This window comes from Trichomonas vaginalis, chromosome II (genome assembly GCF_026262505.1).
Source record: "Trichomonas vaginalis G3 chromosome II, whole genome shotgun sequence".
NCBI classification, from domain to species: Eukaryota; Parabasalia; order Trichomonadida; family Trichomonadidae; genus Trichomonas; species Trichomonas vaginalis.
Genome location: NC_067204.1, coordinates 5,182,033 through 5,209,061, shown reverse-complemented (window position 1 = coordinate 5,209,061; position 27,029 = coordinate 5,182,033). Strand labels below are relative to the sequence as shown.

At 34.2% G+C, this 27,029-nt stretch overlaps 5 protein-coding genes and 2 pseudogenes across 7 annotated transcripts, besides 5 other annotated features; all 7 read left to right on the top strand.

The window, feature by feature from the left end:
* Nucleotides 1-2,252: 2,252 nt before the first annotated feature.
* Nucleotides 2,253-3,046: a mobile genetic element.
* A 5,340-nt stretch (nt 3,047-8,386) lies between these two features.
* Nucleotides 8,387-8,527: a mobile genetic element.
* Nucleotides 8,528-10,808: 2,281 nt separating this feature from the next.
* On the top strand, nt 10,809-11,642 carry TVAGG3_0489330 (annotated as a pseudogene). The gene has a single exon. A coding segment is annotated over exon 1 (834 nt).
* A 127-nt stretch (nt 11,643-11,769) lies between these two features.
* TVAGG3_0489320 (protein of unknown function, DUF4106 family) lies at nt 11,770-12,090 on the top strand (the record flags this gene model as incomplete). The annotated part of the gene is made up of 1 exon (XM_051236124.1): nt 11,770-12,090. One exon carries the CDS (start codon nt 11,770-11,772, stop codon nt 12,088-12,090), a length of 321 nt encoding a protein of 106 aa, XP_051093948.1.
* Nucleotides 11,770-12,090: a mobile genetic element.
* A 147-nt stretch (nt 12,091-12,237) lies between these two features.
* Nucleotides 12,238-12,851, top strand: TVAGG3_0489300 (annotated as a pseudogene). Its single transcript has one exon. A coding segment is annotated over exon 1 (614 nt).
* Nucleotides 12,238-12,851: a mobile genetic element.
* A 448-nt stretch (nt 12,852-13,299) lies between these two features.
* Nucleotides 13,300-27,029: part of a mobile genetic element that runs on past the window's edge.
* On the top strand, nt 21,887-22,039 carry TVAGG3_0489280 (uncharacterized protein; the record flags this gene model as incomplete). Its single annotated transcript, XM_051236123.1, has 1 exon — nt 21,887-22,039. The coding sequence occupies one exon, from the start codon at nt 21,887-21,889 to the stop codon at nt 22,037-22,039; it is 153 nt and encodes a 50-aa protein (XP_051093947.1).
* Nucleotides 22,901-23,476, top strand: TVAGG3_0489270 (His-Me finger endonucleases family; the record flags this gene model as incomplete). Its single annotated transcript, XM_051236122.1, has 1 exon — nt 22,901-23,476. One exon carries the CDS (start codon nt 22,901-22,903, stop codon nt 23,474-23,476), a length of 576 nt encoding a protein of 191 aa, XP_051093946.1.
* TVAGG3_0489260 (uncharacterized protein) lies at nt 23,502-24,362 on the top strand (the record flags this gene model as incomplete). The annotated part of the gene is made up of 1 exon (XM_051236121.1): nt 23,502-24,362. The coding sequence occupies one exon, from the start codon at nt 23,502-23,504 to the stop codon at nt 24,360-24,362; it is 861 nt and encodes a 286-aa protein (XP_051093945.1).
* Nucleotides 25,830-26,744, top strand: TVAGG3_0489250 (organellar and viral DNA polymerase type B; the record flags this gene model as incomplete). Its single annotated transcript, XM_051236120.1, has 1 exon — nt 25,830-26,744. One exon carries the CDS (start codon nt 25,830-25,832, stop codon nt 26,742-26,744), a length of 915 nt encoding a protein of 304 aa, XP_051093944.1.

The following is a 27,029-nucleotide window of genomic DNA, read 5'->3' as shown; positions in this document are numbered from 1 at the left end:
CAATATAATTTATATTGCCTTGATTATCATGGCTTTGACTCATTTGTTGAAGCCGTTCACAGAGGAATTCTTAAATTTATTTGATGATATAATCGGAACCAATACGAAACTAGCAGTAACATTCATTGAAAACATTTTGAAAAATTATACTGACTATAATCGCGAAGACAAATCAGAGAACACATCGACAATACAAAAATTATCAATGATTTGGAAGATGCATATCATCAATCTAATAATGAAGAAGAGTCAAAAATTATAGATGAATTCTTAAATAAATATAAACAATCTAGTTGTTCTTCGAATGACTCGCCTCCTTCCAACAATTTCGACTTGCATTGTGTGCATTACGTAAATGATTTAGTCTCTTTTTAATTCTTATACTCACATGAAATCTTATGAATTAAACTTATTTTTTTTTAACTTTCATCATTTTTACTTTTTATATTTAGGAAATTTGTTTTTAAGATTTTTTATTTTGACAATATTGGTCATCGTAAATTACATTTCTAAGCATAGGGGGAGGCAGATTTTTATGATTTTCAGATTCTAGATGGCAATTTCAAGTTTTTGAAAACAAATTTCGTTTCCGTTGTAATTATCAACAATCTAAAAATGCCGTTCAAACGATGCAATTATAAAATCCGAAATCATCAAGAATTAAATTGCGTCATGTAAAGAACGAAGAAAAAAAAAGTTTATAAAATTTTACAAATTTTATGCTTTATAGAACCGCAAAAGGACCTCAGTTCTCTCAGTCCAAATCGGCACTTCAGATAAGGGGTTCCCTGAATACTTCTCGATACGCAATAGTTCTATGCGCATTTTTCCACAGTTAAAATCTCCAACAAAATCACCTAAACAAAGCTTAAAACCACTTGTTGAAAGTAAATATGAACTTGATGATGTTGACTTTTCTGAAATAAACATTGATATTGCGCCACCACTCACACAAAATGCAAATCTTGACTTAATTGATATGAACAACTTAATAGAATCAGTTCAAGAACCATTTGAATACAAACTGTACTGTCATGCTCCGGAGAGTACTGGAGTTACTTCAGAAAAAACTTTTTTAATTTCAAAACTTTATGAACAAGTACTTAAAAATCCATTAATTTCAACATCGGACGATGTACTGACCAAAATATTTGCGATGCTGACCAAAACATTCGATATAAACTATCGAGCGTTAATGAATTTTTATTTATCTCAGATTACCCAGTTTACTTCATGTTAACAGGTATTGAATACATCAGAATCTGGTATGCGATCATTGAGACATACCTTCAGAAGTTTTCATTCACTTTCAACGAAAATTACTGGAAAATACCTTATTGAGAGATTTAAATCACCAGTAAAGGACGAACAGAACTTAGCGAGAGACACACTACTTCTTTTCTTCAAAAAATTTCAAGATCAACGCGATTTCATCATTGATGAAATAAATCACATTTTTAAAAGCTACAAAGAGAAAGTTCTTCAACATTTCGTTGTTCAACCTGCTCTACAGTTCCTTGTTACCATTCTGAGTCAATTAAATCAAATTCCTCGATCTTTTTTGCTCAATCTCGTGTAATCGTTTTTCCTCTTTTTATTACCCCAGAGTTGAAGAATTCTTCGATGTACTTTCGAAATACAGTGATCTCTTCACGAAAAAAGACTCTACGACCACGTTATTTTATATCAGATACTTATTGAAGCATTGGCCGATCACAGATTCCCACAAACATATTATTTTCCTCAACGAACTCCATGTCATCCTGTTCTCATTGAATCCGACCTTTTTCCCAACAATATGCGTTCCAGTTTGTTCAAAACTGTTCCTGTCCGTCAATCGTCCAACGCTAAGGTTTGTACGACCGCATTTAGCTTTTAGGTGACGAAGGATTCCTCTCCATGCTAATAAAAACGGTCGGATTTATTCCTACAGATTTAGAACGTTCTATTTCAACAGCGAGTTCATCATGGTCCGAGGAAGTTAAAAAGGCTGCTCAGAGTGCTCATGATATTCTATTAACTATTAAATCCAAGGCAGAACAACCTCAACAATCAGATTTTGTCCAAAAATGAAGAAAGTTGCAAGATTTGCTAACAAGAATTACCATAATGAATTTTCTGATTTCGATAATGTAATGTCTCATTATTCTTTCGATTTTTCACTTTAATTTTTATTTATTTGTTATTTTTATATTAAAACTTATGTTTGTATCTTATCACGGCATATGAATTTCAAAAGTGGCATTGCGATTGGCAAACCCAAATTTTAGCTAAAAGTGACAGGGGAAAAAAACGTTTAGTATTAAAAAAAAGACCGATGAGAGCTTCGTTCGAAATATAGAGGGAACTGAGAATGCGCAACCATTCTCAGGGAATATTGGATGCTATTCCCGTTCCCTCTGTATGGAAAATTGAGGTTTTCAAAGGGAATTAAAATAATATCAAATTTATACTAATTTACTTCAAAATACAAGTATTTGACAGCTAAAATTAGTTACTTTAGCAAGCCTATCAATACCCTTTTACGATATTGCTACTTTTTCGAAATAAAAGTAAAAACAAATTTATACTAATTTACTTCAAAATACAAAAGTATTTGACAGCTAAAATTAGTTACTTTAGCAAGCCTATCAATACCCTTTTACGATTATTGCTACTTTTTCGAAATAAAATAAATTTATTATCAAAACCTTTTTTTCTTAGTAAAAATAAACGAAAATTTTACCTTATGAATTTTGATGGAAATATGCAAATTTAAAATAATAAAGAAAGCCGCGAGCGAAGCGATCGGCTTAGTTCGAAGATTTTGATTCAAATCTTTGCTGATCTGTAATTCGCGGAAGCCCGGAGCGAATCGAGCGGCTTAGGTCTAAGATTTTGATTCAAATCTTTGCTTATATTCCTTAAATTCTTTATGAAACTCGCAACAGTTCCATAAAAAATTTTAAATTCTAAACTGTCGAAATTACCGATTGGTAATCACACCCTTCACGGGTGTGTCGCCTTTTTACAGGCGTGTCACTTTTAGCTAAAATTACCCCTACTCTGATTATTATTTGATTTTCTGATTTTTACTACAAATAACCTAAAAATGATTCAAGGTTAATTCTACATCAATAATATCCCCGTTTGTTGATAAAAAAATCTGCTAGCTAAAAAAAACGGTTAATTTCACTCAAAAAATGGCAACTCTGGTAGTTTTGGGTACCACCCCCATCTAAAATGAGCATTTTTTTGACACTCGAGGTTGATTCCAGACTTCAATATGAGCAATTGATTCATATATGTGATCCCTTGAATCAATGCTGTATGAAATAATTACATACGTAATGGATTCTTCATTTGGGTATTGGATATTAATCTGTGAACTGGCACTTATGATTAAAAATATAAATTATTACCATTGAATGGAATTTCAGATGCTAATTCATTGTACAGTACAAGAACAAGATATATAATATCCATTCAAGATCAACACAATGACTAATCTTCTAATGTTTACCAATTTTAATCGATTATTTTGACATCGTTTGCCAAACAACATTTGAATCAAAAAATAATCGTTCATCATAGATGCTATTTCGTTTTACTGTTGCAAATATCAAAAAATAATTTTTGTGATATGATGGAAATTTTTTCCAAAATTCAATACCGATTTTTTTTTTCCAAAATTATAAATTTTAATGTGGGGAGGTTGGGGCTCAGGTCAAAGTCTAACCAGGATGATATCTGGGACTGTACCGACATTAGCACGCCGTCCAAATTCACTTTCTTATCAAGGTTTCGTAGGTCGTGCAAATAATGCTGCAAATCGCGACCCAATCAATAAAATTCTATCATCTTTAGATTACAATTCAATTTTATCATTATATGATTCATCTGGTCCGACTTCAAGCTTAAGAAATAGGCCAAGTATGAATACTTTTGGAATGGGACGAGGTGATAGAGAAATCTCATCTAATTTTACATTTTATCCACCCGAAGACATATTAAGCACCGAATTACCATCAAGTTTAGAATTTATTAACGAAATCCAACAAATCTTTCTTAATTACGATAGAAACAACTCAGAACAGACTCACAAACTCGTTGAATTCATCGAAACATGCATTTACACAGGTTTAAGAGAATTTGCAACAAATATCTTCATTAGACCACAAAAAGTCAAAGATTATGTATACTTATACTCTCAGCTATCAAGAATGTTAAGATTATCGCACGCCATTACTTCTGTTGCACTCCAGTTTTTTCACAATTTCTTATCTCGGAAGGAGTCCTTCCCGACTTCGAAGCGAGGCAGCTATCAGCAAATCTACCTAATGCGATGTCTCAAAGCTACTTAAACGTGTTTCTGAGCTAATAAACGGGCAAATTGCCAAGAGCTCAAACGGATCGAAAAAGAGATCATTGAAACATTCATTGATGAGATCCAGACAGATTGATCGAAATTACGTCAAAATCTGACTTCAAATTAGATACAGAGATGCTTGATGGAAAAAAGGCAGTTACATTGATACATTTGGCCGCAATGTACGGCGCTGTTAATTGTTTTAAGTATTTGTTGATGAATAATCAAAATTAGAAGAAATTGCAAATTTTGCCGTTGTTGGTGGAATAAAAGAGATTATAAGAATACTCATGCAATCAGGAGTCAAGTTCGATCAGTCTGCAATCACAGCTTTGTATTTCCGAAGAGATGAATTATTTGATTGGATAAAATCCGAATTTTCTGAAGAAACTCAAGATGATCCGAATAATATCGCATATGCAATAACAGATACATTGTCAATAAGAGCTATTTACGCTTTAACTTTGACAAACGAACTTATTATTCGAATGACTGGTTATCTGCGTTCGTTTTAGATAGAATGGTCGATTGGTGCAGGGAATTATCAAAGAACTGCATGTTTTTGAACTCTTTGTTCTTTACTTTGACAGATGAAGAAATTCTTAACAATTTACTTGAGAAAACAACTAATTCTTACTTCGGAATGTTGTTTTGCTGAAGCTGTTAAGACAGTTACGCATTCCATCTCCGAGTTTTAGTTCATCATCTGAATTTTGACTTTTTTGAAATGGAAAAGGGCATGTTGAACTCAATAAAGAAGAAATTCCCAGACATTCATGATGAAATACAAGCTATAACTCATGCTGTTGTCTTTCAGAGAAAGCTTATCTTATTTTCACTCATGGACTGCCAATTAGTGAAGATATGGCCTTCGAAGTAATGAAAGTATTGCATAAAGGTTAACGACGCGTTCTCTTTTATGTCTCTTGCTGACAAATTTCAAAATATTAATTTATAAATTGAACAATTGATCGAATTACTCCAACTTTCATCTATTACATGGCTATATGTTGCATCAGAAGTCTCCACAAGGCAGCTCGATCCATCCGTTTACGTTCTTTTAGTCAGATATTACTATTCTTCTATTGATAATAGTCTTCTTCCACCGAAAATCGCCGACATCATTCTAAAAGTCCAGAGTTGATGGAAAAACTCACTCCTTATGACTGTATCAACTTGTTTATGATGGTTCGAGAGGAAATTCAGGACTTTTCTCCACTGATTTCGCTTTTTAAGAAGTTTAAGTTCATCACTGAAGACAATCCTATTACAAATGGCCAGCCAATCAGCGATATAAGGACAATTATTCTAAATTCTCCAAGAATTAACGAATGATCCAAGAAGACATCGAAGGATTCGTTAATGTCATACCATCCAACCCAGTATTCCTCAAGAAAGTCGTTGGAATCGAAGTTTCAAAAGAATTTTTCGATAAAGTTCTTTTCATTTTCATTAAGTTCTTCGGAATAACCACAGCAGATTCCCTATATTGTAAGATGAAATTCTACGAGGAAAGCCAAGCTCCGCCAGAAACGCAAAAAATCCAAAAATTATACTTCAATTTCCTCACAAATCCAGTTAACAAGAAGCATATTAACATCAAGGAACTCTGTAAGTCAAGACTCAACGCTTCTTTCATCAAATTACTGGAATATTCGATGAAGAATTTCAATATCTCAAAAATGTTGATTTCATGAAGGGCCAGTTGATGCACAATCCAAAGAATGCAAGATTCTTTACCATTCCACAGATATTAAAGAATCCAAATCCTCATGAAATCGTAAATGCTTTATTAAGTATTCCTTTGACTCCAGAACAGATTCCTTTGATCGAGAACTCGAACTTTATGAACATTTCGGAACGAGTTTTCGCCAAACGTACATCAGCAAAAATGAAAAATTTATATCGAAAAGTTTTCATAAGAGATGAGATCTGTAATGGCTTCACAACACGTACACTCCTTACTCACCTCTTGGCAACAAGCGTTTTCGATGAAATTTACTGCAAAATGCTGAATTCCCTTCTTTCTTGGAATTTAACGCGCAAAGAGAAAGCAGATATCTTTATCAGCATCCCAACAGAAAAGAAAGCTATCGATTACGTACTTTCTCGAAGAGATACGATCAATAATTCCTGTTTAATCATATATTCCATAAGAATAGGAAGTCAGCTTGTAGAGAAAGGTACTCCTATCGAAGATTCTTACTTCATCCAGATGTTCTGTACACGAGAGAAGATTAATTATGAAAATTTGTTCGAATACAAAGTTTTCTAGATCGGCTATTGCCAATGATTGATGAGAGCGATCGAAAGCAAGAACATCGATGCCATGAACTTCTTGATATCCAAAGGAACACCAGTTAATATTATCATTCACTCAGTCACTCCTCTTCAAACAGCTATTGGTAGCCAATTTGTCGAAGGTGTAAAGGTTCTTCTGAGTCGTGGTGCTTCCATTGGCTTCAACGGACTTCGAACATCTGCTAAAGCAGCAGAATCTTCTCAAAATTTGGAGATTGTGAAGCTTATTTGCAGCAGAGCCGATGTCCAATACGAATCGCACTTCGAAAGCATCAGATCCATCCATATACCTGTCTCACAAAAGTCTGTAGAAGTCAATCAAGATATGGATATCTTCAAACTTGTCAATTTTCCACCAAAAAGTGACTTTGACGATATAAAAAGTGACAGTCTACGAATTGACAACATCTTTGACTTCACAGTTGGCATTGATTTCCGGGAAGTTCTTACAGGACACAAAAATATTTCAGAAATCAAGAATTTTGTTGAAGGATCATTGAAAATCTGCAAAACATATGATTTGGCATTTAAGATCATTACTATGTTCACTCCTTATGATCTTCGAACACTTGAGCCATTCCTTCCTTCCATATTAATCGAATCAACAAAATTCCACCTGAAATTAAAAACGAAATTTGGGGAATCATCGAAAATTTCATTTCTAAGAGCTCACCAACATTCAAAGCTGTTTATTCTGTCATCACAGGCAAGAATCTCATTGAACCAATTCCAAACCTTTCTTCTTTACTCTTCATTGCAACAAGAATTGGAAATTTGTCAATTCTTCAGTCACTTTTTGACAAAGGAGCAGATATTAATAGTGTTGAAGGATATTATCAACTCTTTTCACCAGCATTGGAAGCAATTGGTAAAGACAGATCAGATATCCTTGAATTGTTCATTGCAAACAAATTAAATGTTGATCAAATATATTCAACAGATAATTTCACATTGATCAATGCATCAATTGAATATAATTCAGTGAAATGCTTTGATCTTTTGATCGACAAAGTTTGTCTTCAACATGTGTGTGTTCAAACACCGATGATGGCTGCGTTGAAATTATTCGAACAAACGATGAATGATTATTTCATCAACAAACTTCTTGATAAAATTGATATCGAACATGAACTCATTGTTGATGAATCATTCGAATACTTTTTGGAGTTTCGTTCAGGAAAAATCACTGAATTTCAATATTTGGGTGAAAAGAAGCGCATTCACAATCAACCAAAATGTAAAACAATCCATTTGGTGGTCGGTTCCGAAATCTTGTCAATCAGAATGACCAACGAATTGAAGAAGACATCAACAACTCAGACATTGTTCAGAAGAAGCTTGCATACGATCTGTTCTCTCGTTCGCATTTCAAAGGTTTCGACACAGGAAAACAGCGCTATATTGAAGATATCACACCAGAAGAAGAACTTATGAATGAATATAATAATACTTTGTAAAAAATTATTTTTATTTTTTATCTTTTTTATATTTTTTTCCCAGGAATTTTTTCAAAGTTCTAATCAAGAAATGAAAAAGCAAACTGCATTTCTAAGAGTTTTTAAATTCTTATCCGCAATCTGAATGCCTATTCAGGAATTTCAAGAATAAATAAAGATTTATTTGGATTCAATTTCAGAATGGACTTTTGAATGTCTACCATATTTAAATCGGAAAGTTTATTAACAAATTTAGCTTTCTCTTCATATCACATCATTTTCATAAAGATTAAATCCTTAAGGGTGCCTATAGACGATAGACCACCCTCAGAAAAAGCACTTTTAAGGCTATTATATTGAGAACTAGAATCCGGATAATCCATTCATTCGAGTTCTAATAAGGTTAATTTTTGTGATGTTTACATTATCGTTATAGGGCACCCTTAAGCTATGAAAATTTTCCTATTTTCATTTATGCTAAAATGATTCAATAAAATTGACCATTAAAAGTTCAAAGATATGAACCTCTTGAAGAATGTAAAAATTATATTTGATACGCTATGCAATGAACCTAAATTAGCAAATTTTAAAAATTTTTGAAAATAATATAAGAATATTGTTGAATGAAAATATTCATGATTAATTAAAAAAAAAAAAAAAAAAAAAAAAAAAAAAAAAAAAGGGAGTGGGGCTTCCAGGCACTTCGTGCCTTCTAGCCCTGAGGATGAATGAGTATAATGAAGTTTTTTTTTCGGGGGATGGCTTCCAGGCACTTCGTGCCTTCTAGCCCCCGAAGATGTTTAGTATAAATGAAGTTTTTATTCGGAGGGCTTCCAGGCGCGTTACGCCCTGAAGATGTTTAGTATAAATGAAGTTTTTATTCGGAAAATTGTTAGTCTTCTTGGTCGAAAACATATATATAATGTTCACTTTTCACAAATTATATATGTTTTCATGTTTTGTCAAGACTTCTTCGTAAATGTTTTGTCAAGACTTCTTCGTAAATGTTTTGTCAAGACTTCTTCGTAAATGTTTTGTCAAGACTTCTTCGTAAATGTTTTGTCAAGACTTCTTCGTAAATGTTTTGTCAAGACTTCTTCGTAAAATCAGACAAAAATAATGTTTAGGGTAGAAGGTTAGATATAACCTCTTTTCTAACCTCTTTTCTACCCTCTTGAATTTGTCAAGATTTCTTCGTCATAGGCACGGAGATAGGACGGTTATTTACAAAACTGACAACACTTTGACCGAGTAGTTTTTTGTGCTGAAACAAAGTGTCATATAAACATCTGTCAAAAGCCGCTTTTTAACTTCACTTAAAATGCCACGTAAGCTACGTAAGAATATACGTAAGAGGAGAGAGAGCATTGAAACATCCAATAGTAAGACTAACACCACAACAACAGTTGCAACAACAAATGCTGAATGACCCCACTATGTTGCAACAAATGTCAAGCAATCCTATGCTTTTAAACCGAGTTGTTGGTGCACAGAGTGGAGGTTTAAGAGCGGCACTTTTAGCGAAAATGGCAGGCTATGGTGGAGCTGCAGACGGAACAGCCTATAACCCTCAAAGTCAAATGAATTTGAGTTCACTCAAAATCATCAATAAACAGATGTCAAAAAGTCAAACATAGACATACAGAAGCAAATAGGTGAAAACGAAAAGAAACTAGAATATGACAGACACACAAAGAAACTCAATGAGTTAAACGTAGAAAAAAGAAGAAAGAAGAACAACTGAAAGAACTAAGTACAGAGGAATATGCGAAAAAAGTGTCAGAAAAAGCAGCAGAAGTAGCAAAAATGGAACAAGATGTCATAATTTGAAAAACCATACTACTCAATATAAAGTACTGAAAGATGAAGAGATAAAACAAAAAGCCCTGAAGACATATGGATAGCGATGAGTATAAAAAAGAAGTTGAAGCAAATGTAAAGGCAGAAAAACTTTTACAGTTGCAAAACCAAACCGTACAGTATGAAAACTTAGCACAAGAAAGTAAAAATAACGACGCAGCCATGCAAAAGGCAATGAAAAGCGCAGAATATATAAAAGCTAATAATGACTGGTTAGATGCCCAAGCCAACGCCAAAGCAGCCCAACTTATAGGGTCAATAAGGACAAAAATACAAGCGGATGAAGACAGTTCAAATGAAGCTTTAATGAATGCTGACTTTAAGAACGCCTTCGAAGCTCTTCATAGTAAGGTGAAACTAGTGAACGACTTCTCATCTGGAAAGAAACTGAAGTCTGAAGGTTTCGACAAAGAGTTAAGAGAAGTAGCACAAAATATGACGAAAATAACAGATGCAGCAACGAGACAGGCAGTTCAAAGTGCCTATGACGCCGTTAGAGCAACTGTTGTGGAAGTAAAAAAAAGAGTTACAACAGACCAAAACAGACCTATAAATGCTTTCTTAAAAACGAAAAGTCAGGTAGGACATTACGCTGCAGATGGAACATATGTGCCAGCTGGTGGAACTTATATACCACAAAACCTCCAAGAGAAGCACCTGCACCAGGACTACCTAGAACATTTACATCGTCACATGGACACAGACACAGGCATGCACCAAACCCAACACAACAACCAACAGTTCAAAATCCAGCACAACAGCCACCTCCACAACCAACAGTTCAAAACCCTGCACAACAACAACCACAAACAGAGCAAGGACATAAAAGAAGTAGAGAACAAGGAAACCAAGAATTCTTAAAAATGCTTAAAGAAGAGTGTGGTTTCCCAGATAGTATGACTTTAGTGACAGATATAAAGAAGCTATTGGAAAGTTCAAGGATGGAAATACTGACCCGAACCTATTTAGCTTTATGGCTCAGCACCAAAACGGATATAATCTCAAACCTGGAAAATACAAGCTCGCTAAGGGATATGATTTAATAGCATATCATCCAAATGACATGGATGAATTTACTCCGAGATATTTGATGTCAGAGCTAAATGACAATTCAACTTTCGTCATGAAACGCGTAAAAAATAGAGACGGAACGAAAGAACAAAAGCTTATGAATGCGGATGACGTAGATAGGGAAATTGTTGAAAACGGTCTCGGAATATATGAAATGCCAGCAGATGAGGTACAAGAAACTCCACAGGAAGAAGTTCAGATACAACCAGACATGGAAGAAATAGTTCAGCAACAACAGCTAGAAGAGCCTGAAGGAAACGAACAAGTCCTTCCTTTGGAAACTAACTTCACAGAACTAGATGAAGATTTGGAACAGCCGAAAAATCTTGACCCTCAACAAGAGTATGCGGAGAATATGGAATATTTCCAAGAGTCTAAAAAAAATTCGGCTGACATAGTAGAAGAATATCGAAAAATGTTTGCCGACATACAAAAGACTCCAACATCAGATGAAAATATCCAGCATAGAATGGAAGAACTGAAAAAAAATGTACACAAATACAACAACCCTTTTTACTTACGAGCATTTAACGTTCAATCTTCGGATGAACTCGGTGAAATAAAAGGTTAAATTTCAAGAAAACATATAGAAATGAAACATTGTTTAAAGTTCATTCAGAACCTAACCAAGATGGAAACAAACCTACTTTTGTTTCTGCAGACGATGGAACTACAATGAGATGGGGTCATAAAGCTAATCCAGATAGGTGGTTCATAAACTTACAACCACAATTCCAAGAAGTTGTAGACGCAATGGAAGTCAATGGTGAACCAGATATAGCTGGTATTTTCAGCGCGGCTTTAATGCCATTGAAAGATATGAAACATGCAGATATTTTGGACCAGTATGAAATGAACATGGCTGATGGAAATATAACACCTGACGTTCTAGAACATTTATCTCAAAGAACTACACAGAACCATAGAGATGGTATATTTGGTGAAGAGTTTAGAAAGAAAGTTAGGGAGAGCGAAGGAAGAGAACCTATTGTACATGACCTTGCAAATGAAAGTTTACAAAATGTCATAAAAACTTACTTTGCAGACAATGAACTGAGAAGGGATGAATATTAAGAAAACTCAAATGGACAGTACCAAATGAAATGTTAGTATTGAAAAACATGTTCCTTGACAAAATAAAACCAACTACAGAAATAAACGACGCAAGACTGAAAGATTGGGTAAAAGCTTTCCCATTCACAAAAGAATATAGTTGGTAACATGGAAAGAAAACCAGAATGGCTACAAAAACATATATTTGGAAACGAGCTTATTCCATATGGACAGGCACTGTTTGAAGAGCTTGAACCAGAAACTCAGGACAGAGTCATGCAAACAATACGCAAAGACTCAAATACAGACTATGACAAACTCTTTCTAGGATATAGGTTACCTGAGATGGGCGACCAGAGCCAAAAGGCAAAAAGGACATGGGAAATTTGCAACATACTAGATGAACATAATGCAAAGATGCAACAACTTCAAGCAGAGGGCAATGAAGGAAAAAGAAGAGTTAAAAACTCAGTCAGGAAGAAAGTAAAGCTTGGTCGGAGTGGGTTCTTATTATGACATATAAATCCAACACAGACACCTTAAAACAAGAAAACCAATTGACTATATAATTTAGATATCACTCATCTCTGCAATGTACCGCCGCTCAGCAAATATCAACACGCCACCGTTTTGGAGCTGCCCTTGCCATGGCCCTGATTTCGTCACTGTCTCACGCCATGCAAGACACATCGCCCTAGAGGTCCGAAAACTAGTTCCATGAGGACAACTCTACAGAAAATATACCACTGCTGAATCATCACCTGGCACACCGTCCAGCGTGAGATTTGGCTAAACAGTTCTATCCACAACCGTCGAATATTGCTTGACGGACCAGAGATCTAAAAAAAAACAACCAAAAAAAACACACAAACAAACAAAAAAAAAACAAAAACCAAAAAAAAAGCAACAAGAATTACACTAAAAAATCCAACAAAAAACAAACAAAAAAAATTAAAAACACCACAAATAACACATAAAAAATAAAACAAAAAACAACAACCTAACACCGAAAATCATTTCATTCATATTTATCAAAAATTCTTAATATAAAAAACAATAAACAAAACCAAAAAACAAACAAAAAAAACAGACTCCTGACCAAATCACCAACAAGCAAATCAAACACACCAACACCAACGACAAGAAACAACAAATAAACTCCCACGACACCCCTGGCAAAAGCTACAGCATACAATACACAGCAACACAACATCCACCAGAAACCCACGCATTTCTCTCATTGAACAAGCTCTTTCTTATACGTGGAACAAGGACATTGAATAAAACCTTCTGCCAATTGTCTGACAAGAAAGGTTGCAATGGAAATTTCTATGTCGCGGATAACCCAATATGCTCCAGAAGTTTTCATGGGATATAAGATATATTCTAACTCTGACATTAGTGTTCAAAACAGTAAACATGGGCAACTATGAATGGTTCGCTTTGAGAAACTCAGTACAACCACAAGCTAGAGAACAAACAGACCAGTATGCAACTATTGAGAAAATAAGAAGACCTCGACCCTAACGTTCCAGGAGTTTATGTTAACCTTTCTGGACAACTGCAGCAGCAGTAACCAAAGTTAAAACTGAAACTAGAGTTCCTTTGTCATCTTTCCTCATCTTCAGGTTTTTAAGATACTTGCCAAACTGGGCAGGAAAAATTTCTATCGAACTTTACTCCAAGCAAAAATAACTTAGTCATTGCACCAACACAAGACCATTCACTCTTACGAAGTAGTGGGAACAAATAAACATGTCATTCGCCGACTTTTGCAAAAAACAAAGTTTGACTTAGACTTTGGTTTCTCAAACTCAACACTGAAGTAAACTATATTCAATGCTGCTGGAGATGCTTGGGACCCAGATTAATTCACATGCGAAAAATTTGAATGCAGAGGAATAGAAGCAGACTTGCAGTCAATATGTTGGACCAGATATTCAAATGCTTTAGCTGCCAAATATATTGCAGTTCCACTTATATGTCCCTATACACCAAATATCTGTCAAAGACTTTGCAGGTGAAGTTGGACAAACAAAGTGCTGACCCAGGTGCAAGAACAGATATGCTTTAACACTGCAATGAAACATGCAGATACTATGTTTTGTTACTGTTCAGACGAACTATAATGACTATTCTTGTTTCTACAACCCTGGTATATAATTATAAATTCATATAAACTAGATGGCAAATATTATCCAAGAGAAGAATATTCTACAGTTGAGATATGAGGGTCATACAACTTGACATTAGATGCTATGAACTTTAACAACAACTTCACAAACAAAACCATTAACCCTGAAATGCAAAGTTCTATTATGCCATTATGTGAAAGTATGTGGACTCCATACAGGAGGTCAAAAAACTCAATATACAAATAAGGAGACGTTTTCAAACTTTTGCTTGGCATTCCATTTGCTGACTTCAGAAGACTTTATGGGTGGTATTTCACTGTTGGTACTGTACATAATACAAATATACTGGTGACAGCAGACGGTCCAGATGAATTGAAAGCAAAGAAGTTTACAAAAACCAATAGCACTTTTCACGGAAGATGCTCTCTTGAAGATTCGTTCGATGAACCTGCTGGGGCTCCTCAGATTGGCATAACGACCAGCTTCCATCGAAGCAGATTTTGGCAGCAGGTCCCAGTCAAGTTGTTCTGAACTGACTTCTCTCCGTCAAAATATTGACAGTACGCCATTTTGACATAATATTGTATTATAAACTTACCTTTAGAATATCTGTAAGTTTTGAGTTATATTATTTGTCAACGTCAAAACTTTCACCCATCTCGGTATATACCAACTTTCTCTTTGCTTTATGAAAATATTTTGGCTTCAGCAAAGACTGCTATTCTATAACATTTTCCATTGTTTTGTGTAAAGAACTATTCTGTCAATGAACTTGTACGTTTGTGTGTGAAACTTTGTTTTGCTTCAATTCAAAGAGATACTCAAATACGTCCATCTTTTTTTCTTAGTAAAATGTCATTCCGAAAAATAGAAGGCGTATAAGTGTTTCAAAAGGTTTAATGCGGGCGGTGGCAGATGTTAAGTTAAATTCACAAACTCAAACAAACAGTCAAAAAGTGTTGTTGTCAATGTCAAAGAAAGAGATGTTGAAGAGGGGAAACCATACGACAGAAGATGGTATAACAATGAGTTTCCTCCGTAAAAGAACAACCCAACATACCCTGAAGTTAGCAGAGACTTAAGTTCTGTTGCAGATATTCGAAACGACTACCAACAACTTAAAGATAAAACTGAAAACTCAGGAGAAGATTTGTCAAGCTCTTGGGATATAATGTTAAACTTGGATCGAACACAACCTGGTAAAAGTGAACTCATATGTCATCGCACCTCATGAAGTTTTGAAAGAACATATTGAAAACTTTTGACAGAGGCAGAGACGATATAAACATCAAAGAATAGAACCCGACATTGCTTGCTGTGGTGTTTCATATAATGTCAATTGACAAGATATACGTTATGAAAGGAGGTGAAACCTGTAATTAAAGTATACGTTCCCAGGACGTCATTAAAAATATTGACGACCACAACATTTCATTAAAATTTACTTGCTAAGTAATGCGCAGAAGACATAGTGGTTAATTATAATATTCGACTAAAAACCCTGATCATATAATTCTATAACAAACAAACTTAACAAAGTCCTCAAGGACGATATTGTAAACTGACCTTAAACCACGATGACGACTAAAGCCTGTTTTGCTCTTTTGACACCAGAAGACTTTGTTTGTTGTGAATGGTAAAAAATAACTTCTTTGAAGATACTTACTCAGATATACCACCAACAGGTTTTGTTGATTATTTAATACTTTAAGGACGGATGTAACATGTGCTGCCAACTAGAGCAGGTTTTCATTATGTTTGGATGTCCGACTGAGGTTAGTATAAACGATATGAGCTATAATACAAAACTTATATCTGGTTTTATACCAACAGTTTCCTATAACAGGAAAGGTGTCATACAAGGTCTATCTATTCCATTGACTTTAAGTACACCTATTTTAATATTGTTTCAAACTTAGTTCAAAGTGCTATTCGAATGTCGACAGAAACTACTATGACCAAAAGAATACTCATGCGATAATACAACACTTTCTCTGCTGGTTTGCCTATTGTTCATTTCGAAATGCAGAGTTTTCAGCTTTTAGAAACTCAAACACTTTAGCAACATAAACTTAACCTTAGTTGACGCAAACTTTGTTCCTGTAAAACTTTAGTTCCATGTATTTGTCAATGACGGCAGAAGTTCGAATTGGAAGATGCAACTGGTGAAGTTATTGTATTACAAGAACAACTTCAACAACAAATAGCTCAAGCAAACAACAATGCAAACAAATGCAACAAAAAGTCAAGAATAAAAAAAATATTTTTTTTTAATTTATAAAAATGTACAGAATAGATGTTTCAGATTTTTATGACTTCCAAGCATTCAGAAATATGTGTCCATTTCGAGACTATAACAAAAGCAGTCGAGAATTTGAAACGTTTAGTCATTATGTTGACTCTGCCCCAGAATGTTATGTCATGAAAGAATGGGATGTTGTCTTTACAACAACCAAGAGCAACCATAGTTCTAGAACAAGAATGTAGACAGAACTTAAGAAAATAAAGTTGTACAAGTTGGTATGAAGATGTTAGATGCTTAGGGATATCTTATTGTCAAAGTTAGAAGATTTTTCAGTTCGTGTTATAAAGTTCTATACACCTCTCCAAACTTCTATTCTATCTTCACTGGATATAAATACGAACAAGTAGAATGGAAAGAAAATACTATATAGAAGCTTGGTTAGACCATGTCAAAGAAATTAATATGCAATGGAACGAAAAGGTTATGTAGTATATCTTATGTTGGTTTGCCAAACATCTTACAACATCACAAGTGCTAAAAATGAAACTGCTCTCATTAATATGGAACAAAAAGGAACTGGTAAGAACAACATTCTTCTTCACGATAATTTTGTGCAAACTTAGAAGGTTATTCGAACCCGAATATGAACAAACTTTAGAAACATCTGCGGTAAATTTAACTCTTCAATAGAGAATACTTGAAACTTAAGTATGTAACGAACTTCAAAGTATAGATACAACAAAAGTTTTTTGAACTCAGATGCTTTGAGAGTTATAACAGACCAAAGTTGGACTTGCTTTGGAAAGAATATAAAGACCAAAGAGTTTGGTGAAAATGTTGCAAACTTCGTTATGGTTTCAAACAATGCTGTTCCGATGAAGTTAGAAAGTTCTGACAGAAGATATGTAGTTGTCAGAAACGTCAGATTCTCATATGCAAGATACAGAATATTTTGACGACTTAGACAGAAACTTTGACATCTGACTTTTAACAACCACTTGTTCTCATATTTTATGACATTAGATATTTCTAAGTTCATCCAAGACAAATTCCAATATACGAAGAGAGACAAACATTGTTAGAAGCAAACAGAGTGTATATGAACTGTTTATAGATGAGACTAACTTTGAGTGTTTAGATGAAAGGTCATTGTACGATGAATATAAAACAAATATTAGTCAAAGCGAGTATGGTTATACATGACAGCGTCTAAACGAACATTCTTGGCAAAATGTCCAAAAATCTTTTAGATGTTCAGAACGGCAGTATATACAAAGAAAAAATTTTTCTGAGTAAATTTTAAAAAAATATCTTTTTATCCGATAATAAAAGATGACAGAAAAATTAACTTTTACATAGCGCCAAACCCTTCTTGCCCACATCTTTTTTAAGCCCACAATATATACATAGAACTAAATAGAGAAAGCGAAATCTACAAACAGAAGAAACATATAGAGACTAGATAACGAAATGATATGCGCTATTCTGGTTAGATTGTCCTTATGAAATGTATGAAAAAAAGGCTTTATATGAAGAATATAGAAAATTATTGTCATGAACGATATAAGACCAAGCTCTAGAGAAAATTCATGCTGGTATAAAACATCTTTTCGAAGTCGGAATGGCCAAATATAGAAAGAAATAATTTTTCTGAGTAAATTTTTAAAAAAATATTTTTTTATTCTGAAAAAAGATGGCAAAATTCATCTCAGTCAACACAGTACATGAACAGAAGTCACAAGAAGAAACTAACCCATTCGCTTATTTGAATGTTTACTTCTACCATTTTGAAAAGTCTACATATGACAAAGTTGGAACATCGCAACCCGTTAAGTTTGCTATTGTGACTAAAAATGAGTGCGAAATTTGAAGACTTAGACATAGAAGGTTTGTTAGCAGTCAAAGAAATTTTGACCAGAAGGTTTCTCAAACCCTTAAAGAAGGCAAAGCATCACAAACTTGTTATACCTTATGAACCACAAGAAAGCAGACGACTATGAATATTATGAGTACTAAGATAGTTGAAGTCAAGGTAATATTGGGTAAAAGATTTAGAGTCTAGCCAGTGTTTGCCCCTAAGAGAAGAGAACATTGAAATTGACCCAGAAATGTTTCTAAAAATAAAATTTTATTTTTAATGTCAAATTTCTTTTTCTCTGGGAAACTCGGTCAAGACTTTTCTTCTATCTTCTTCACTTTCATTTTTTTTTCTTTAAACTTTTCGTCTCTTCTTCTTCATTTTCTGGTGGAGCAGTTTATGTCAATTTCTCAGAACCAACTATGATTATGTAAAAGTTCTTTGTCCTTTCAAGCTCATCTTTTGTTTATCTATTATCGTATCTTTCAAGAACAGCGCGCAATGATGCAGACCTTCCTTTGCTATCTTCAAGAATTTGTTGAGACAATCACTCACTCTTCCAATCGGCAGTCATCATCCTGTCAACAAGTCTAGTCATGACAAATTCTTAAAGACTGCTCTTTAGTAATCGCTTTAGGTGGTTCTTTCATATTACCAGAAACAAGAACTTAATAGAAAACAAATATAGAACGACTTCTTTGTTTACACACCATGTAAGCATTTATGAGTCGACAGCGATAGTCACTTTTGCGAATGCGCGAAAAAGCTCTACTGTCGCATCGATATAGATCAGCGAAATCCGTAGACATTCTTCTAAAAGATTAACAACATTTTAATTTTTCTCTATAAGCTATAATGCTTAGAAAAAAAGTTTGCTGACATTGACAAAAATTTGAGAATTTGTAACTAAAGAACCACAGAGGAAGTTAGAAACATGCTACCAGATAAAACTATACATGACAAGTTTCTTATATTGACTCCAGAATGGTAATACACAGGTCTAATTGCCACCAACCTGGGTCGGGTAAGACTTTCACTTTATCTCTTAAAATGCTGACAACAACAAGAACCTAGATGAGAAGAACCCTTTCTATGAATCTCTCTTCTGAAATAACAGACTTAAACGTTAGCCTTGAAAATAAAGCAGATAAAACATATGTCAATGAAATATACCAAAGTTTAGTTGGAACAAAAAATATTGAAACTATTGTTGGTGACTTTTCTTTCAATGAAGAAAACAAATATTTTAGATGGCAGTTTGTACATTCCTTAAAAAATGGTATACGGTATAAACTCATTCCGAAAAATAACAATGAAATGTATGTAAGCTATAAAAAGAACGATGGTACACAAGTTAAAGTTCCATTAGACAACAACTGCTACTTAAACTTATATGGAGACGAACAAAAGAAATATTTCCGAGTTTATGAAATGACAGATATGACATTGCCTGACCCAGCTCCAGTACCATACTATTATGACTATGGAGTTGATGTCAGAACACTACACACAAATGAACAAAAGCAAACATTATATTTAGAATATTATAGATATAAAAGATATAATGCAATAGAAAAAACGAGAATAGTATACTATTATGAAGATGACAGAAACAAATATTATAGTCAAGACTTTACCTACCCTGAAAACATAAGATTATATTATAAAAAATATTCTGACACAAACCAGAAGAAACCTGAAATGGTTGCACTATATTTTAAGTTCAAAAGAGACAATCCTATAATATCTCATATGTTTGATTTAATGAACCCAGTAGGTTCTATTTATACATCTATGGAAGCAAGAGGTCCTCAAGTAATGTTTGGTGTTGGTGCATGGGAACAAATAGTCGACAGGTTTTTGTATTGTGCAAACTCTTCAAAGGAAACAGGTGGAAGTAAAACGATTTCAGGTGAAAATTTACCTGCACACAGTCATTACATAGATTTAAGTACATCTCAAGCAGGTTGGCATAAGCATAGATATTGGGATTGGTCAGCAATGACAAAAGGTAAAGGATATGATGTTAAAGACAACGTTAAGTTTGCTATAAATTGTTACTGGAGTAACACTGAGGGAGGAGGAAACCATACACATCGCGTTTCGGGATATACGCAAACAACGGGACAAAGTAAAGACTACATGCCACCTTACATGACAGTTTACGCATGGTATAGAATTGCTTAGTCGTCATTTTCAACTTCTTTAGCATATTCGTCAGGAGTTGTCTTATATTTGTTAGGAACTGTCTTTGAAAGTATACCACCTTGAACCTTAACAAGTTTGAAACGAGGTCTGGCAATAGTAGTTTTATCTTCTGCTTGCAGTGTGTACATTTTGCCATGTTTGCCTAAAACTTCATAATATTCTCTTGTATACTTTCTTCTATTTTTACGAACACGAACGTGAGTACCTGTCGAGTTCCCATTGTTGTCATAGTCAATAGTATTTTCATATGGGTCGCGTTTAGGTATTTCTATTTTTACTTTGTCACCTTTCTGAAGTTTGAAGCCCGGCATTCTTTCTTGTTTGTCTCTTTTGACTAAATTATTAAATATATAGTCTTTCTCTAAGTCAGGGTTGTTTTTCATTTCTTCGGGGGAATGGTTTCCCAAACCTTTTTGTTTACGGCTATTGTAAATATTTAAAACTTGTCTCATCTTTGCCATGGAGAAGTGTCTATACTTGTCGTCATATGACATTTCATTTGCTTCACCACCTTGTGGTTGGTTTAAGTCTCTTAACATTTTATACAACCGTCAATGACACCAAGAGCAGAATGGTTTTGGTCGACAATGAAATATTGGTTTACATTTTTTGAACGCAGATAGTTTTTTACATCGTCTGATTTGAAAGAACTTTCACAGTCAGATGTCAGTTTTGTTGGATGGTATTTGTCAACAAATATTGTCAAAGCTGCTAAGATATCTAAAATATTTTTGGACTGTAATGGTATGGCTTCACAGTATCTTGTGTTTTGACCGACAAATATTAGCCAGTATGGTGGTCCATCTTCTCTATACCTCGGAATGTTTTCCAAGATATCCATAAACCAAGCATTTGGTGTTGAACTAAAGATTTTTACCATGAGTGCTTTCTTTGTCGCTTTAGAAACATAGGGGTCCTTGTTCGGATTCGTCATTTTTTAACCATAAGAAATGGGTTTATTTGGCGCGTTAGCAGGAGTTGCATCCAGATTTTTACCCGCAGTGGGAACAATAGCCAGAGGTGTATTTGGAGTTGGAAGGAAGATTTTGAGTACATTAGGTATACTTAAAGAGAAAGCACAACCTATTATACAAACTGTACAGAAAGGTTGGGAGGTAGCACGAGATGCAACAAATCTTATTCCAAATCCTGAAACAAGAGGAAAAGTTCAAGGATGGATGGACAATGTAGGAAGACAAGCAGGAAACTATTATAACAAAGCAAATGACTACTATAACCAAGCAGGACACTATATGGACCAAGGTGAAAGATTCTTTAACAGAGGATATAACCATGCACAACAATGGGTAAACAATAACCAACCTCAACCGCCTCAAACGTGGGGAATGTAAAGTTTTTTACTGAGATGAAATGAACAATACAGCATTGAGACAAATGGGTTCAAGATGGATTTGTCGACTTCCAGCAGTTACACAACGTGTTTGTCAAGTTCTTCCTATACCTCAGGAAGTTTTAGACCGACTTAAAAAACAACAACAACCAGTTGAAAACAAACCAAACTAAAATTTTTACTGAGATGAAATGACCGAAGAAGTTGAAACGGTAGATTTGACACCACAAACAAAAAGTTCAGAACCATTGTCAAAACCTGTCAAAGAACTTACAGATGAAGAGAAAAATTCAATAATAGAAAGTGCCAGGTCTGGAAATACAAACCCTAACTACAAAGTCACTTTTCATAAAAATGGAACGGCTAGTATCTCAAAAAAGAAACAGACTCTCACAAATAAAATATTGAAGTCTGAAGGAGCTTTCGAGACAACAGATGGAAAAGTTTACTTCACTGACCAACAGTTCATTATAGAACATCTCATTGACTTAGAGTCGAAATATTCTAAACTTTACAACAAACACAAAAAGTTGAAAGGAAACAAAAACAAATGGCATATGATATTTATGAAGATGTTGACGACACAACTATTCCTGCAAGTGAGGTAAAGTCAGCGGAACCGAAAAGTGACGAAAAACCGATAGAAGAAGAAAAACCAAAAACTGAAGATAAACCAAAACCAAAGTTTAGTTTCCAAACTAAACCAAGTCAACCTTCATTAGCTGGTATGGGTTGGCGTCAAAGACTTATGGCTTCAGGCGGTTATGTAAAGTAAAGAAAAAAAATATTTTTTTTTATTTTTATAAAAATGCCCCCATATAGAATGGATAGAAAATCTGCTAGAATAAAAGCAGAGTTACAAAGATATGGTTGGAGAGTTTCGAAGAATTTTAAATATAGGAAGGGAAGACCCATAAAAGTCTATGACAAATTGTCTGGTCTTCGCTACGAAATGGATTTGGAAACAGCACGTGCCAATTATCCAAACAGACTAGAGAGGTTAGAAGAAGAACGTCTTATGGACATGCCTTTCGATGTTAGTGAACCTCAAGTTGAAGGAAACTTGTTTGTTAGATGAGAAATATGAAATTCACTGTTGTGAGTCATTTGAAGTCAGAAACAAAAAGACAAAAAGAGTTTTAAGCGAATGGGAGCGAAATGACGGATATGCTATTATGAAGATGGGTGGAAAACACTATCTTAAACATGTTGTCATTGCAACTCATTTTATACTGAATCCTAACAATTTACCCTTTGTAGACCATATAAACCGTATAAGAAACGACAATAGACTTGAAAACTTACGTTGGGTCACTCGTTCTGAAAACAATAAGAACAAAAGCAAAATTGGAGATATTGTATTCGAATTTGTCGACGAACTAGAAGATGAAACAATTGAAATTACAGACTATGGCAAGCATACGTTTGAGTTTTACTACTATAGCGAAGAACAAGACTCTTTCTACTTTTATACCGGCGTAAACTATAGGAAATTACAAGTATATTTTACTAAGGAAGGCTATGCTTATGTAAACACTAGAGATACAGATGGAAAATACGTTCAAATACTTCTTAACAAATTCAAGAAGCTATATGGCATACCATTTTAAAACAATATATTTTTACATATATTAAATGCTTCAGGTTGAAAAACAAAGAACAAAAGTAGCAGATACAAAACCATTAGACTATATCTTTACAAATGCTGGTAGGACTATTTCAGATGAGGAAATTTCATCCCGTTCATACAGGTTTGACTATCCAATTCGTTGGCTTCAAAGTCCTTCAGATGCAAAGGCAATAGGATTTAGAAGAGTTTTGTTTTCAAATAGAACTAACGCATTTATGTTCGCAGTATATTTTCATGGGCAGTATAAAGGTTCTGATGGTCTAATAGACAAATTTGATGAAATGAGGATCTTTACAGTTCGTTCAGACGAAAGTCTTGAGAAAACTCTAAATGACTTTCAAACTCAAATAAACAAATACTATTGGGAATTTCAAGAAAAATACGACTCTTTACTAAATGGAACATACTATCTGAAACTAGAATATGACAAGATGAACTCAACCGTTTCATTTCAAAAGATTGAAATTAACCCTCCAAGAGATACAGAGTTTTTATTTTGGAAAGTAGACAAACGTTCTTGGGCACAATTTCTTCGGTTACTAAACCAGAACGAACCATTACCACCAGATGGTCCATTTCAATTTATACTTCCACCAGCAGATTTGATGGTTTATAGAAACGTGTTTGACCCTCAAAATGTTATGTGTCATGCAAGTTTCAGTTCAAGCAACAATAGTTTTCTATGTATTGGTAAGGACGTTTATGACTTTGCTTCTAAATTCTACGAACCACCTAGTAACAGTTTCTCTGACTTTCAAGTTTGGTTCACAACAAATGGTGTGCAGCATATAATACCATTGTACTATGACTTTTATCTCGAATTGTCTTTCATATACAACTACGGAAAAGTGCTGAAAAAGTATTGAAAAATACTTTTAGGTGAAGTGGTGCGATCTCACCTCCTTTTTCACCTCTTTTTTCACCCGTTGAATTTTCATGAATTTCCTTAAGATAGAAAAAAAGTGAGTTAAAATGAGATGTTTACTGAAGGGGTCCCTCGGTCCCTCGGTCAACTAACATCTTTTTGAAAATGGTGACAACATGACATTTTGACAACAGTCGGGAAAATGTCAAGACTTCTTCATCGTAACGAGTGTAAATGAACCAAAAATAAAGTTTATGTTAGCATGTTAGATCTAACACGTTTTCTAACATTTTTTCTAACATCGTTGAATTTTCATGAATTTCCTTAAGATAGAAAAAAAGTGAGTTAAAATGAGATGTTTACTGAAGGGGTCCCTCGGTCAACTAACATCTTTTTGAAAATGGTGACAACATGACATTTTGACAACAGTCCAGGAAATAAACTTCTTCTTCGTACATGTTTTGTCAAGACTTCATCGTAAATGTTTTTGTCAAACATGAACGTAAATGTTTTGTCATGACTTCTTCGTATATGTTTTGTCATGACTTCATCGTACATGTTTTGTCAAGATTTCTTCGTATATGTTTTGTCATGACTTCATCGTAAATGTTTTGTCAAGACTTCTTCGTATATGTTTTGTCAAGGTTTCATCGTATATGTTTTGTCAAGGTTTCATCGTATATGTTTTGTCATGACTTCTTCATCGTATATGTTTTGTCATGACTTCTTCATCGTATATGTTTTTGTCAAGACTTCTTCATCGTATATGTTTTGTCATGACTTCATCTTCGTATATGTTTTGTCAAGACTTCTTCGTACATGTTTTGTCAAGACTTCTTCGTACATGTTTTGAAGAACTGAAGGTGTCACCAGGTCCCTCGGTCCCTCGGTCCCTCGGTCATTTTAACTTCTCTGAAAAAGTGTGACAACATGACATTTTGACAACAGTCCAGGAAAATGTCAAGGTTTCATCGTAAATGTTTTGTCAAGACTTCTTCTTCGTATATGTTTTGTCAAGACTTCTTCGTATATGTTTTTGTCAAGACTTCTTCATCGTAATGAGTGTAAATCAGACAAAAATATATTTTAGGTGAAGAGGTGCGATCTCACCTCCTTTTTCACCTGTTTTTTCACCTCTTGAATTTTCATGACTTCTTCATCGTATATGTTTTGTCAAGACTTCTTCGTATATGTTTTTGTCAAGGTTTCATCGTAAATGTTTTGTCAAGGTTTCATCGTACATGTTTTGTCATGACTTCATCGTATATGTTTTGTCACCCGTTGAATTTTGTATAAAAGCAACCGCCGGTTTTCTTCCGGTTGCTATATTCTTCATAAAATGCTTGTTTTGAGGTCGAGCCACTTTTGGCTCCACCGTATTCTTTCAACCAAAACTCATGAATTTTCCCGAAATAAAAAATAAAGTTAGTTTTTTTAAAAAAATATTTTTTATTTTTATTGTAAGAACATGTTAGCAACAACTTCACCAAACTCTTTAGTCATGAACCCAACTTCAATGTTAGTAGAGATGAAAAGCTTCATTCCTTCTTCATATACTTTTGAAACAGAAATCCAGAAGATAAAGCAGGAACTTCTCCAAGGAGATTTAGACTGTAGTGCGAAAGATGAAACAAATGAAGAATATCTTTATGAAATGCAGGACATTATTGACCATTTGCCTAAACTACCTGAAATACAACAACAAAAGCTTACTATTCCTGAATTCGATGAAATAGAAGTCAGACCAACCGACTCAGTAGAAATAAAGAAGTTCATACGAAAGGTAAACTATGAGTTTCTTGGATTTCATTGCAACCACAAAGTCATGGACAAAGATTGCGACATGGTATATAAGAACATCTCTGACATATATAAATCTGAAGAATTTAAGACCTACGACAACTTTGTTTCGTTAGTTGCTGAATGTGTATGGCAGATAAGAGATAAAGATAGAAGAGGTAAGGTATGGAACGGACAAATAAAACCCGCAACTTTTGAGTTAAAGAAAACCATTGACGCTATAGTTGTACTTGCAGGACAAATTTCAATGTACAATGCTAAAATGAACCCACAATGTTCTAAATGTAAAGCAGCAATGAGAGATTATAACTACTCCGTCAAAGAGATAGAAAGAATGAGAAACGACTATGCTGACTTAAAGAAAGAAGTAGAGAAACCAGCAGAAGATAAAATGGACATGTTAGAATTTCTGAACAAAAACTATCCAACTGCTGACGATTTCCTTCTTTCAGATGTCAAGAAGAAATATAAAGAGACTTTCAATATTGTGAAAACTTTTGACATACTGACAGAAGAAATAGAAGCTACAAAACTGTTTAGAATTTCAAATATACATCGTACAATTCATGTAAAACGCTTGTGAAAAAAACAGGTGAGAAAAGAGGTGAGATCGCACCTCTTCACCTAAAATATATTTTTGCTGAGTAAAATGACCAAATTTCATTATATAACTGTTATTTTTTTACGAAGAGAACTTTAACACTTCGTCAAAAAAATCCCTGAAATCATATCTTTTATACAAAATTCAAGAGGTGAAAAAACAGGTGAAAAAACAGGTGAGATCGCACCTCTTCACCTAAAATATATTTTTGTCTGATTTACGCTCATTACGAAGAAGTTTTGACAAAACATGTACGATGAAATCATG